The sequence below is a fragment of the Chelonia mydas genome, chromosome 11 (genome assembly GCF_015237465.2).
Source record: "Chelonia mydas isolate rCheMyd1 chromosome 11, rCheMyd1.pri.v2, whole genome shotgun sequence".
Taxonomy (NCBI): domain Eukaryota; kingdom Metazoa; phylum Chordata; order Testudines; family Cheloniidae; genus Chelonia; species Chelonia mydas.
Genome location: NC_051251.2, coordinates 13,249,892 through 13,264,618, shown reverse-complemented (window position 1 = coordinate 13,264,618; position 14,727 = coordinate 13,249,892). Strand labels below are relative to the sequence as shown.

General features: G+C 43.8%; 1 protein-coding gene and 1 long non-coding RNA gene across 2 annotated transcripts in view; one reads left to right on the top strand and one right to left on the bottom strand.

Annotated features, from left to right (window-relative positions):
- The window catches only part of LOC102946534 (TGF-beta receptor type-2), an 87,175-nt gene that overhangs the window by 30,574 nt on the left and 41,874 nt on the right, over window positions 1–14,727 (bottom strand). Inside the window, 2 exon segments of the mRNA XM_027819463.3 lie at window positions 2,757–2,959; window positions 13,710–13,860. Of these exon segments, the coding sequence (XP_027675264.2) occupies window positions 2,757–2,959; window positions 13,710–13,860 (354 nt within the window).
- LOC122462485 overlaps window positions 10,495–14,727 on the top strand; it is a 30,844-nt gene continuing 26,611 nt past the window's right edge. Inside the window, exon 1 of the long non-coding RNA XR_006285042.1 lies at window positions 10,495–10,659. This is a non-coding gene — a long non-coding RNA (uncharacterized LOC122462485). The remainder of the gene's footprint in view (window positions 10,660–14,727) is intronic.

The window sequence follows — 14,727 nt, the reverse complement described above, 5'->3', positions numbered from 1 at the left end:
GGCTTTGGAAACTGTAAAGACCTGCAAATTTAGCATCAGTAACATTCATAAAAATGATTTGCTTACTCTAAAAATTCATAGTTAGTGTTGTTAGGGATTTTCTCTATTAAGGCTCACCTGACAGCTTTCCACTCTCAGGTAGATAACTGTTCTGTTTTCCTAATGATATGACAATTAGGTTCCTTAAAGGACTGGAAAGATTGTACCCTCAACTAAGGGAACTCATTTCCCGTTGGGACTTGAACTTCGTTTTGTCTAAACTTTATGGGGCCACCAACTGAGCCTCTTGAAACATGCTCCTTACTAAACCTTTTGCTGGAAGGTGGTTTTCCTAATTGCTATCACTTCTGCTAGAAGAGTCTCCGAACTGCATTCTCTTATATCTGAACCACCATACAGTGTCTCCTGTGAGGAGAAGATGTACTTATGCCCTCCTCTGAAGTTTCTCTCTAAGGTAGTTTCAGATTTTTATATCAATAAATCAATTTACTTTCCTGCATTTTACCCCAAGCCACATACAAATAGGGAGGAGCAACAGATATATACAGTGGGTGTAAGACAAGCACTGGCAATTACATAGGCCTTGGCTACGCTTGCACGTTATACCGCAATAAAGCCACCCAGAGCGCTCTAACTTACTCCCCGTCCGCACTGGCAAGGCACGTAGAGCGCTCTGACTCCCTGGCTAGAGCGCTGCTGGTATTCCACCTCCCCGAGAGGGATAAGGTGTGGTGCGTATTGGATGAGACGCTACAGCATTCGTGTGAATGAGGAGTTGCATTACAGTGCTCTGGTTGCCCTCCGGAAACGTCCCATAATCCCATTAACTGAAGTGGCCTCTCTTGTCTTTGTTGTGAACTCTGGCAGGAATGCAAAAGGGGCCCTTTCAAAGTTCCTTTTCTGCGGCATGCTGGCTGCTTATCAGCGCTGAGAAAAAAAACAAACAGCTGTTTGCTTTGGGGCGGGGGGGGCCCCCGCAGGATCTGTACTTACAAAACAGCATGCTGAAACACTCTCAGCACCCCAAAAGCCCACTCTCGCTCCCCCCCACATATACAGAACACACTCCATCCACTCCCTCGCCATTTGAAAAGCACTTTGCAGCCACTTGAACACTGGGATAGCTGCCCATAATGCACCGCTCCCAATGCAGCGGCAAGTGCTGCAAATGTGGCCACGCCAGTGCACTTTCAGCTGTCAGTGTGGACAGACTGCAGCGCTTTCCCTTCTGCGCTGTACGAAGGCTGGTTTAACCCAAAGCGCTCTACATCTGCAGGTATAGCCAAGCCCATAGTCAGGACCAAACCATTTTGGCAGCCCACCCAACTGTTCATGGCCATAGTGGACAGAATTGAAAGGTCTTTCAATCTCCACACAGAGAATTTCATTTCGGATAACTTCTTGTATCCACATGTGTTATGATCTGGCAGGTGTCTCTCTCCCAGACAAGCTGACTGCCCACTCTGCAAGATATCAGGCATCCTCAACAGCATTCCAGTGCAGATCCATATCCTGGACATTAGCAAAGCAGCAACCTGGTCATCTGTGCACACTTTCTCCTGCCATTGCGCCACCATTCAGCATTCAAGAGATGATGCCAAATTTGGTTGATCTGTATTGCAGTCTTTGTGACCATGAACTCTGATTCCCCAGCCTATTTAACTGCTTGGCAGCCACCAAGAGTGGAATGCACATGTGCAATCACTTGAAGCAAAAACGGTTACTAACCTTTCATAATTGTTCTGCGAGATGTGTTGCACATGTCCATTCCATGACACAACTCCCCCTCCCCCACCCTTGGCACTGGAGTTTCCAGAAAGAAGGAACGGAGTGGGTAAAGGGTCATCTGGGCCCTTTATACCATCCCCAGCATCACACGGCTGCAGAAGTTGTTTGAGCTGCCCCACAGGTACCACTGAGTAAAAAAAATTTCCAGCAACTGAGTGGAGTGGACATATGCAATACATCTCGAAGAACAACAGTTATAAAAGGTTAGTAACTTTTTTTTTCTGCTCTCATTTATACCTGGGCAATTCCTGTGAGGCTTTGCCCCCAAAAGGTGAACTAATGTGTGCGAGCGATCCTGCTCTAAAATCCTAGTGGAGACAAGGCTCTATAGTTGTACCATGAAGTAAACTGGGTGAGGTGAACTGTAGTCAGGGGTTTAGTGTTGACTTCCCCTAGCTACGTTACAGTAAAAACTGCAGTGTCTTGTCTCCACGGGGATTTTAGAAAAGGATAAGTCACACATGTTAGTTATCCTGTGGTTTTTAAAAACACTACCTTTTTTGAAGTGAAGACACACCCTGACATCAGTGGGATTTCATGGGTGTATCTTGGTAGAACTTGCTCTAGAATTTCATGATTTATTGTAGCTAAAATTTTCAGAAGTGTTGACTAAGTGTGGGTGCCTCAGACTTTCAGTTTCTAATCTGAGCCCCTTGTGCCACAGGAAACACAGGCCAATGGTGGACTCTCCATCTCTTGATGACTTCAGTTCAAGACTGGATGCCTTTCTGGAAGATCTATTTTAATCAAGTGCAAGTTATTGGACTCAGTGCAGGGATAACGGCATGAAACTTTATAGCCTGTGACATTCAGGAGGTCAGGGTAGAAGATCTAATGGTCCTCTCTGATCTTAGTACTTATTAATCTGGTTTTCAAAAGTGCTGAGGGCTGCGGCTTCCAGTGGGAGTAGTGCACCTTTAAAGTGACATGCCTTCATTTAAAAAATAATAATAATAATAAATACTCACCATTGGTGTGGTTTTCAAATATGAGTTTATCGTTGCATTCCTGTTCATCCACACAACCACAGATGTAAAATATTCCTTCCTCACTAGACTGATGGGTCATGATGCACCGTGAGGTGTTGTAATTTGGAACCATTACATTTTCTACTGGGAGCTGTGGGTTGTGGCACAGAGTGCTGATCTTAATGCTGTCATTGTCTTGCTTCCTGAAAATATGCAAGGAATCAACAATGCATCAGGCCAAAATCTCTGCATCCAAAAAATATACAATAGCCCTGTATGATAAAATCATCTCAAACCTGGGCTGCTTGTTAGTTTGATACCACGTGATGTATGGATTGTTTGTAATGGGTATGGTGCAGAACAGGGATCTCAAACACGTGGCCTGCGGAGTTATTTACTGCGGCCCACCATAGGCATTGACTCCACTGGCAGCCAAGCTCCCATCACCTTCTGTACCCCCTTCTCCTCCCCGCTCCTCCGCCTACCTCCCAGCACTTCCCACCACCAAACAGCTGTTTTGGTGGTGCTTAGGACTTTCCAGGAGGGAGGAGCGGGGACGCCGCATGCTCAGGGGAGAAGGCGGAGAAGAGTCGGGACCAGGGTGGGGATTTGGGGAAGGGGTTGGAATAGGGGCAGGGAGGGGGTTGAGTTGGGGTGGGGACTTTGGGTAAGGGGTTGGAATGGGGGTGAGGAAGGGGTGGGAAGAGGTGGGGCAGGGGTGGGCCCTCATGGAGGGAGTGGAGTGGGGGTGGGGGATTTGGGGAAAGGGTTGGAATGGGGGGTTTGAAATGACGGTCAAAATTAGCACTGACTTTTTGCATTACAGTTTTAAAGTTAATGTATTAACTTTTAATAGCAAACTATATTACTCTTCATTTTTTTCATTTTTGACTATACTTTTGTATCGTTGTATGAAAAGGTTTCAGTGATGCGGCCCTTGGGTCAATGTACTAGTCCTCATGTGGTTCTCATGGTGACTTGAGTTTGAGATCCCTGGTGTAGAGCAATAGCCCTCAATCTTTCCAGACTACTGTACCCCTTTCAGGAGTCTGAGTTGTCTTGCGTACCCCCAAGTTTCACCTCACTTAAACTACTCACTTATAAAATCAGACATGAAAATACAAGTGTCACAGCACACTATTACTGAGAAATTGCTTACTGTCCCAATTTTACCATATCCTTGTAAAATAAATCAATGGGAATATAAATATTGTACTTATATTTCAATGTATAATATATAGAGCAGTATAAACAAGGTGTCATATGAAATTTTAGCTTTTGCTGACTTGCTAGTGTTTTTTATGTAGCCTGTTGTAAAATTAGACAAATATCTAGATGAGTTGATGTACCCCTTGGAAGATCTCTGCATACCCACAGGGGTATGTGTATGCCTGGTTGAAAACCACTGGTGTAGAAAGACATTGAAAAAAATGTTACACTTTTCTTGTATGTCAATGGAAAATTTACAATAGAGATCAATAGCAGGATATGGGTCAAAGAATCCAGTTGTTATCAGTAGATTACTCATTGGTTAATTATCTGTAATGCAATGTGGGGTTATCAGATAGCTCCTTTGCCTTAAATGGAACTAAGCTGATTTACGTCAGGTTGAGGATCTAGTCCATTGATTCCAGAAGTTCAAGGAAGAAGCTGCATCCTTCACATATTGATTGAATGATGCAACTCTTCCGATAGTCCATGGACCCCTCCTGACAGTGCAAAGCAGTGAGCTTTTAAATGTGGTCCACCTATTTTCACTATGATGGTAGGATCTGATCCTGAGAGTTCTGAACTCCAACTCATTGCTGTTTAGCACCCTTCTGAATTAGGTTGTAAATCGGCATTTATGTGCCTGGTTCATCGTGACACACCACTAAATGTTCTCTCTCTCTCATACTTAGTTACTGTGTCAACTTCTTTTTGGGATTTTTGTAGAAAAGAAAATATGGTGGTACACTGTGTGTAGCCCTTCCCCCCCAAGCTGTGGCTTAAGCCTCCTTCCTTTTCTTGCCCTGAGACTTGCTATCACTATTATTATTTGGAGCAGCGTCTCCCCTCTCCTCACATGGCTCAGGTCCTGGCTTCTGTTCTTGGTGCTTGGTGCCTCCACTCAAAGGGACTCCTCTCTGTGCCACGGGAAAGGAGCCACATCCTGGTCCCATCAAGGTTAATGGGGGTTTTGCCATTGACTTCAATGAGTCCAAGACTTGATCTAGTTACCATTGCAAAGTCTACTAAGGCATTGTGAATCTGCATAGTCTATATTCAGAGCTCTTTCAGTGCCCTGCATTCATGGCTTGTAACTAGTGCTGTTGATTAATCACAGTTAACTCATGCAATTAACTAAAAAAAAATTAACTGCAATTAAAAAAATTAATTGCGATTAATCGCACTGTTTAACAATAGAATACCAATTGAAATTAAATATTTTTGGATGTTTTTCTACGTTTTCAAATATATTGATTTCTATTACAACACAGAATACAATGTGTACAGTGCTCACTTTATATTTTTATTACAAATATTTGCACTGTAAAAACAATAAACAAAAGAAATAGTATTTTTCAATTCATCTCATACAAGTACTGTAGTGCAATCTCTTTATCGTTAAAGTGTAACTTACAAACGTAGATTTTTTTTGGTTACATAATTGCACTCAAAAACAAAACAATGTAAAACTTTAGAGCCTACAAGTCCACTCAGTCCAACTTCTTGTTCTGCCAATTGCTAAGACAAACAAGTTCGTTTACATTTACGGGAGATACTGCTGACTGCTTCTTAGTTTCAATGTCACCTGAAAGTGACAACAGGCATTCACATGGCACTTTTGAAGCTGGCATCGCAAGGTATTTACATGCCACATATGCTAAACATTCATATGCCCTTTCATGCTTCGACCACCATTCCAGAGGACATGCTTCCATGCTGACGATGCTCCTTAAAAAAATGTGTTAATTACATTTCTGACAGAACTCCTTGGGGGAGAATTGTATGTCTCCTGTTCTGTTTTACCCACTTTCTGCCATGTGTTTCATGTTATAGCAGTCTCGGATGATGACCCAGCACACGTTTGTTTTAAGAACACTTTCACAGCAGATTTGACAAAATGCAAAGAAGGTAGGACTGAGTGGACTTCTAGGTTCTAAAGTTTTATATTGTTTTATTTTGAATGCAGTTACTTTTTGTATATAGTTCTACATTTGTAAGTTCAACTTTCATTATAAAGAGATTGCACTACTGTACGTGTATTAGGTAAATTGAAATATACTATTTTGCTTTTTACAGTACAAATATTTGTAATCAAAAATATAAAGTGAGCACTGTACACTTTGTATTCTGTGTTGTAACTGAAATCAATATATTTGAAAATGTAGAAAACATCCAAAAACCTTTAAATGGTGTTCCATTATTGTTTAACAGTGCAATTAATTGCGATTAATTTTTTTAATTGCTTGACAGTCCTACTTGTAATGTAAAGTATTATTCCAGCACATTGTCTTCCCTGAGAGGGAGCTTTTCACTAAGGCAGATTTCATGGGTAGTGTGGCATTATTTGATGTGGTCAAATATCTTCTGGTGACTATAGTGAGATTGACACTTGTTGTTACATGATCCTGCTTCGAAACCAGGTCTGCTGGAATGATACGCTTGGTGCCCAACTCTTTGTAGCTGCTCCATGTGTGAAAAGCTGGGAAAATGTCTGTATTATCTCTGCTGAATATTGTGTGACTCTGTTTCCCAGTTCAGTTTTGTACTGCAGCCTGCTTGACTGCACAGAGCTAAATCAAAGGAGGCTGTTACAGAGCTTAGCAGGAAAGGTAAAACAATGATAGAGGTAAAGTCAGCGTCCCATACATAGCTTCAAAGGATTTAAAGTAACAATGGCTGGGCCGTTAATGGCGGCAGAACATAGGAGTTAAGGTAACAATGGCTGGCTCCGTCCAGGCTAGGAAGTTTAACCCTTCCCAAAGCTAAGTTTGAGATCAAAGGGAACTCAAAAAGCTCACAGAACCTAGAAAAGGTAGGGATTGGGGTGTGTGGTGAGCTGTGAGAGGCTGGCCAGCATGCATTAGTGAAAAGGCTGACTGTGTGACTGAGCTATTCAGAGACAGTGAGAGAGCTGCAAGCAGAGTGGGCCATTTCTCCTAACTCCAAGATGGGGAATAAACCAGACTCCCTGGAGCTACAGATAGAGAGGTTAAGCTTAGGTAAGTCAATATGCGAGTGGGTCTCTTTGCTATTTTGAATCTACTTCTCTTAATCACTGTGTAACCTTTGGTGCAAAATAAATTATGCTTAGTTTTTAGAAACTGTTTCTGTATCACTGCAAATGAAAGCTGTCACAGGTTCCCAAAGAGAAACCTGTGCAGGGTCCAACAATTGTATTGTGGTAGCACCAAGAGATACTAATACATGATGATGTGTCTGCAGCTAGTGGTGGTGATGATCCAAATCTCTGCTCTCCAAGATGTGCCAGTAATTTAGCTGATAGAAATGTTCACTCAGAAAAAGGTACTTGGATAAGCACTTCTATTTCATTCTTCTTTTTCAGGTGGAGCCAATAAATGGTATTTTCTGGACTCTTCCTCAGTTTGGTCACCAAGTTTGTGGTTTAATTGCTAGGTTTAACATGCTGTCCTTGAATGACCACCCCATGTCTGGCTTTCATTCCATAGGGGACAGAACTAGTCTTTTTGGATAACTCTTCACTGTTTCTAGAGATGTCTTGACCTTTTGGTTTGACAAAATTATAACATGCAGGAAAAAGGGCCCTGAGCATGCCCAGTATGTGTGTTGTGCCCAGGTTTACATAACGGATTCAGGTACTGAGTAACTACTGAGCAGAAAGAATGGGTGATGTCCCTTCTGAGCATTATCTCCTAGTATTTGCCATCTAGACATCCCCTGAGAGAGGCTTCAGGGATAGCCACCAGCAACGGCCTGCAAAGGACAATGGCTTTGGAAAGAGCTGTACTGCCATGAAAGATGGAATGTTGTGGAGGTTCTTAGAATGCAGGATTTCCCTCTGGATCTCAGAACAGCCATGGTTTAAGGGGCAAATATCCTTGTTTCTCCTTACTCCAAATGGGACAATTCAGAGGAAACTGAGACCTTGATGTCTTGGAGGTTCCAGGAGAATTTCCCCTTTCAGTGGGTTTCTATGTGGAAGGCAATGACTGTGGGGTTTTTTTAAACATGACTGCACCATTTAACTACACCCAAGTAATACAGTGAGCAATGCCCTGAAAATGCATGCAATAAACCTTATCAGAGGAATAATTCTTGATGATGTTGTTATATGAGGTGTTACAATGTAATCAATCCTAGAGTTGTACAGTGCTCCAGTTAAACAATGTTTTTAATGGACAGAGTTCATTTACTTTTAGTACCATAGATTTCCAGCCTTTTTAACAGGGACTTTGTGGAATATTTTCACGTGTCTAAGGGCCAGATTTTTAAAGGTCTTTAGGCACCTACCTGCATCTTTAGGTATTGCTAGGTTTAACATTCCATCCTTGAATGACCATTCCATATCTGGCTTTCATTCTAGAGAGGACATAACTAGCCTTTGGACACTCTTTTTACTGTTTCTAGAGATGTCTTGACATTTTGATTGACCAAATTATAACGTGCAGGTAATAGGGCCCTGAGCATGCCCAGTATGTGATTATGGTGATTATCTGTTGTGTTCATTCCCTTTGGGGCACCTGGCATTGGCCACTGTCAGAAGACAGGATACTGGGCTAGATGGACCTTTGGTCTGATTCAGTATGGCCATTCTTATAGAAATCGTATTATAATATCAGTAGTAATTGACTTCTCAAGAGATTTTACTTTCTGGAATTAATGCATTTGTTTGAACATCATGCATTTTGAATTAAATATTGATGAATTTTCTGAAACCCCTGTAGCTGTGTTGTTTTAGTCAACAATAAGAATAGTTAAAATATTTAAGGACCTGATCCTGAAAACTCGCTCAAGAAGCTGCGTTCACTTCAGTGGAATAACTCACATGAATAAGGTTGGCAGAATTGGGCCAAAGCTATTATAGCAATAGTCTGTACCTTGAGGTTTTATTTTAAATTGGTATTCTATATTATGTCATGTTATGATGTCAAACATTCTTCTAACATGCCACAAATTTTGCTCTATAGAGAATATCTGGGGTTCCTGTTAAATTCAATGGAAATCCTTTGTGCAGGCATTAAGAGAGTTCAGATCTAGATCCAAATTCGATAGCTTGGGTCCATTTTTATTTATTGTTTATTGCTTGTATATCATCACAATATACGTAGTGCTTTACAATATAGATGAAGATTAGATTAAGCTGAGAACAAACAGGAAATGGTAAGAGAACATATGGTTATGTAGGCCCTTGGATGCTTGGTGCATGTGTCTTGGTGGTAACCAAGTGTTACTTCTGAAATAAATTAATTTAATAATAAAATATCAGACTACAGTAATGTAACACACCTTGAGAAGTGGGTTTGGAGAAGTGTTTTAGGAGGAGGATGCATGGGCTCAGAAACTAGTTTGCTAAACATTGTATGAGAACTTATACAGATTAGAATGACCGATAGGGACAGGAGTCTGTCTTGGTACATGGCCTCCATCACTGTAGTATCTGATTATGACACTATGGTCAGGTAGTCACTTGGGCCCAGATCCTCAAAGGTAATCAGTAGAAGTTAGGAGCCTAGATATCTTTTGAGGATCTGGGACTTGGAAGCTAGAGTGTGGCATTATTCTTGGGATATCAGTCAGAACAGAATAAGGTATGAAGGTGGATGTGGGCAAAAAATACAAAGGAGTACCTCCCCAGAGAAGCAACTTGGGCTAAGTGAAAAGGTGATCAGGGTAAGAGAAGAGAGGTCAGAGGAGGAGCAACTTTGTGAAGATCTTTTTGAAGACGAGGTGCTTGATACTGCTCTGAGGGGGAACAATATGAATTTGTGCATATATCAGTATTCGTTATAAGGGTCAGAAACATGGTCTTGGGGCTGAGACACAGGAATGGGAGTCAGGAGACCAGAACAATATTCCTGGCTCTGCCACAGACTCCCTGTGTGATCTGGATACTTAAATTCTCTGTACGTCTGTACTTCATTTCACCTCACAGGTATTGTGAACTAAATGTCAGTAAAGCTCCCTGAGATCCTCAGATAGCCGGTGCTCTCAAAACGCAAAATAGCATCCTTTGTATAGCACCACAGATGTACACAGGGCTGGATAGTGAGTAACATGAATGGCCCCGCTCCATGGGGGTACCCTGATGTATGGTCATTACAGCTGGAGTGCCTCATAAGGCCTCAGACTTTTTTTTAAGGAGCAGAGGGTGGGCGCTTGGCAGCTATTAACTGGGAGATTGTTCCAGCTCTAATGGGTGGCGCATGTGTGTGTGCTGTATCGAGCCATATCTATTTAACAGCTAATAGAATGGTTTCCTGTTAGTAACTGTGAAAGCAGCATTCCAGAATTAGATGTGTGTCCCTGGCGCTTTGCAGAAAGCACTAACAACGATCTCCAGGGGGAAGAGCTTAACCACGAAACTGAGTCATCGTGTTTTCTTTGGGCTCTGGAGTTTTTCTTTCAAAACCAGCTTTTATCAGCATGTCAAGAACACAAATTTGGAAGGAAATGAAAAGCCAAAGCAAAGCCAGCCCCCGAGAGTGACTGAGGTAACCATGCCACAATCTCCAGTGAAAACAGGCGCTTTTTCCATGTCACATTTACCGCTGCTAGGACTGTGTGAGCATGTAACTCTTTCAGACGGGCCTCTGCCATGCTCAGCACCAAGAGTGGCAAAGAAACCCTGCAATGGGCAAGTTGTCAGCTGGATGCTTTTCCCCACTTGGGGTGGGGTGGAGACTGAAGGTACTCACCACACGTCTCTCCAGAGTGGGTGAGTGCAATGTGCTTCTAAGAGACCGAATGCCTGTTTCAAAGCCCATTTGCTTCATTGGGTTTGGACTGGGCTGCTGCTCTATGGCAATCTGTGTTTACTAACAGATTTCAGGCATCAAGGCATTGGAGACCATATGGAGACCTTGAAAAAACGAGGCTAGGACATGCATCCTGGGAGTTCCTGTGCATAAAGAAACTATAAACATAATTACCTTTGCACTCATGATGTTCTGCACTGGCAAGCATCTCCCATCCTGGGTTCGCAAAGTGGGGTAAATGAGGTACAAAGAGGTTCCATGACTTGTTCAACGTCTCTCAGAAAGTCAGTGGTAGAGCCAGGGATAGAACCCAGATCTGCTCTTTTTTAACCACTAGCCTATGTGGAAAACTGAACTACAATCCTGAAATCTGAATGCCAAAGGACACCTGACCTAGCACATCAAGGAGGCCCCCAATAACCTTGAGGGAAATAATTCTGAAAGTTACAATAATGATCTTCCTTCTGGGTCACTGAGAACAAGATTGTATTTTGGGGGTGAACTAGTCACTTACATCTGGAGCATACGGGAGAAAACACTATTGATGTAAAGCTGGGTACCAAACAAAAGATGAGGAAAGGTCACTTAAGATGCCAACAGAAGATGGGATCTAAAGCCCACTCTAGTCAGTAGGAGTCTGTATTGACTTCAGTTGATTGGCCCCTGAGAGATCAATGTTTTCCGGGGGGTCTTCACACAGGAAATCTGAGTTTCACAAAACAGAACAAGCTGTATCATCTGTGGCAGACTGCTAACAGCTTGCCAGTGCAGGATAAGATAAAGTGCTAACAAACTCCTGGCAAGTGAAGATGCTGATGAGGAGGAGGAAAGAGAGGTGAGGCTGTGTGGTGACAGGCTTTCGTACCTCCGACTCTGTCACAGCTCACAGAAACATACCTGCCTCTTCCTTAGTGATTTATTAACAAGGATCTGTTATCCTGTGGCCACCAGGTGACTTCCTCACCAGACAAGATGAGTGATTTGCAAAGGATTTACGGTCTGATTCCACGTGAGACAATGGTGTTTTGGTTTCTCCGGCAACTGTGGGCTTCTCCTGATAGAGCCAATGAAATGTCTCAAGGTTACTGTTCCCCAGAGAGAGACTCAGTTTTGTTTTCAGACTTTAAGGCCTTGTCTTCACTTAGAAAAAAGGTGCGTGTTTACCTCGTGTTAGCTAACACATGGTGACTAACTGAAGGGAAAGCCATAGTGAAGACTAAGCAATTTGCAGCTTTGACACTAATTAGCAGGTCAAGGTGAAGGCTATGGGGAGCCTAGAATTTATCTCAACCTGCTAGCTAATATGAAACTACAAATTGACTGGCCCAGCCAATCACAGCATCTCCCTTTATCGCGAATAGGAGATTCATAGGTTCCAAGGTCATAAGGGACCATTGGATCCTCTGTTTGGGTGCAGGGCTACAATTTCTGCCGAGTGTTATGGCACTGGCTCCATGCACTTTTACATTGTGTTACGTAAAGTCTGTATCTGTCCATATAGCCATCAAACGTGAAATACCTGACCATGTAGGAGGGCATAGACTCATAAATATTAAGGTCAGAAGGGACCATTATGATCATCTAGTCTGACCTCCTGCACAACGCAGGCCACAGAATCTCATCCACCCACTCCTGTAACAAACCTCTCACCTATGTCTGAGCTATTGAAGTCCTCAAATCGTGGTTTAAAGACTTCAAGGTGCAGAGAATCCTCCAGCAAGTGACCCATGCCCCACGCTGCAGAGGTTTGATTGATATGAGTTTGTGATGGCTGCATTATTCCAAGTGCTAAAGCCATGAGTGAATTATTCAGCGTCTTCTAATGTGAACGAAGACTGCCCACAAAAGTAAGAGTTTGACATATCAGGCTGTGAGGAAGGATTTGAGGATCTGGCTCCATAGAACTTGCTTGCAAGGTTAAATTCATGGGAGCCCTGCTGGAGTAGGGTTGCAGGATTTGCCCAATAGTAAACTTGAATGTAGTGAAATTTCATATATAGTGCATTTGAAAGTCTCAAATTGTATCCGTGCAAATTGCAATTGTGAATACAGTAGAATGAATCGGAGCGGGGGGGTAGGTGGGGAAGAAGATTAATGGAGAATGTGTCCTGTGTGTGTGTGTGTGTGTGTATAATATGTGTAGCATGCTAAAAAGCCATCATTTCTCACTGGTCCTTCTTTTGCTCTGTAAATAATTCAGATACTTTTTGCCATACTGTCAGGGAGTCATTGGGCCAATGCTCTGGAACTGCTCCGTAGGAAGCCAGCCAGGACTCTGCGGGAGCATGCCGCCTCCTCTTTCTGAGCATACGGTCACCCGGGCAAGAAGCTTCCACAGCTTCCACCTTCCTGGGTCTGACCCCGGAGCATGCAGTGTCCCTTTCCACACTGTGCGCTTCCCGCAGTGAGTCTCGCCATGCAGAGTTCCTGGGGAAGCCAGAGGGCCCTGCACCCCAACTCTGCAGTTAGCAGTGACTCTCAACCAGCATAAACTGGAAGGTTTATTAGTCGACAGCAACACAGCGTAGAACAGAGCTTGTTAGCACAGAAATCAGTGACTTTCATTCAAGTTCATCTTGGGGGACCCTGGGCTGGACTCCCCCTCTTCCAGTCCCCGCAAGCAGGCTACCCAGGTTCCAGCAACCTGACCTCTGACATGCCTGATGCTCCCGACCTCTGACACACCTGATGCTCCTCCTCGTCGTCTTTGTCTTGTTTCCCAGGCAAAGTGTCACCTGGTCGTCACCTGGTTGCATCCCTCTCCTGGGTCTCAGAGTACAGAGGGCAACGCAGCTGGAGCAGCATCGCCTGCCCTCGAGGGTCTCAAAGTCACACACCCTTATCCCACCGCATTGGTGCAATACACAGGGAAACTGAGGCACACAGTATTCATGCAAAACAGTAAAATTCATATAGGCTCAACAGTAAGACTGCCATACACTATAACAAGGGAAAATCCCCGCTTCGTGTCGCATACAGAAAGCACATGGGTAATAGGGTTGTTGCTTACCATATGGCCACACAGATTTCATATGGACTCTCACAATAGGAGTTCAGATGACAGTTGCTGTAGCACACCTTTTCCCCACACACTGGGGAGGTGGAGTCACACCATTTACACAAGTTGGTCTTCAGATTTCTTCGTGCCCCGGCAGAACATGCTGCAAATAGAAACAAAGCCTCTGAGTTATCGATTTTCTTTGTCATTCTTGTCTCGAGTCTTAGCTGGCACTTAGTTTGCCTATGAAAAAAAAAAATGTGTGATTCACATAACCACAGGAGGGGAGAGGGAACCCTGCACACAAGCCCAAGCTGACTCTGCTGTTTGTAAGTGCGCTTGTTTATCATTTTCCTTTGCTGAACTCTTAGGTCAAGTGTATTAGGCCAGAATTCACAGACAGCAGCTGCAGTTACACAAGCACCAAGGAAGCAGGTCCTGCTGGAGAGTGCTTATTTCAAAGTTGAAAATTCTGAGCTACCGAAGATAGGGTAATCCAGTGGATACTGCACTGGACTGAGAATTAGGAGACATGGGTTCTATTCCTGGCTCTGCCACTGACCCACTAGGCAGTGGGGGAGGGACATACTTTATTGGGGGTTCATGGATTCCAATACACCCACAGAAATCAGAAAACCAAGGGTGCAAAAACACCCAGGGTGGGAACAGGCAGCTTAATTTCCTCCTTTGCACAAGAAGCTGCACCTGGCTCCATAGCCCGGGCCGTGGTGGTGCTCCTCCTGGCCACGTTGCTGCATAATGATGTCAAAGTCTCTACAGAGGCCCAAAGGGCAAAATCTGCCAGAGGGAGTGCCATGGGACTCGGTGTGTCCCAGTCTCCAGGCAACAGGGACACGGGGCAGGGCACTGGGCTTATGGCAGGGAGTTTCTGAGCAGCTGGGAACAGATGTTGAGTGGAGCCACGTCCCCCATCACATCTTGGGTTGGGTGTCTCTCACTGCTCTTGCAAAGCAGAGCAGGCCCTGCACTGAGGCTGGGCCTGGGCCCACCACCAGACCACACACCCACC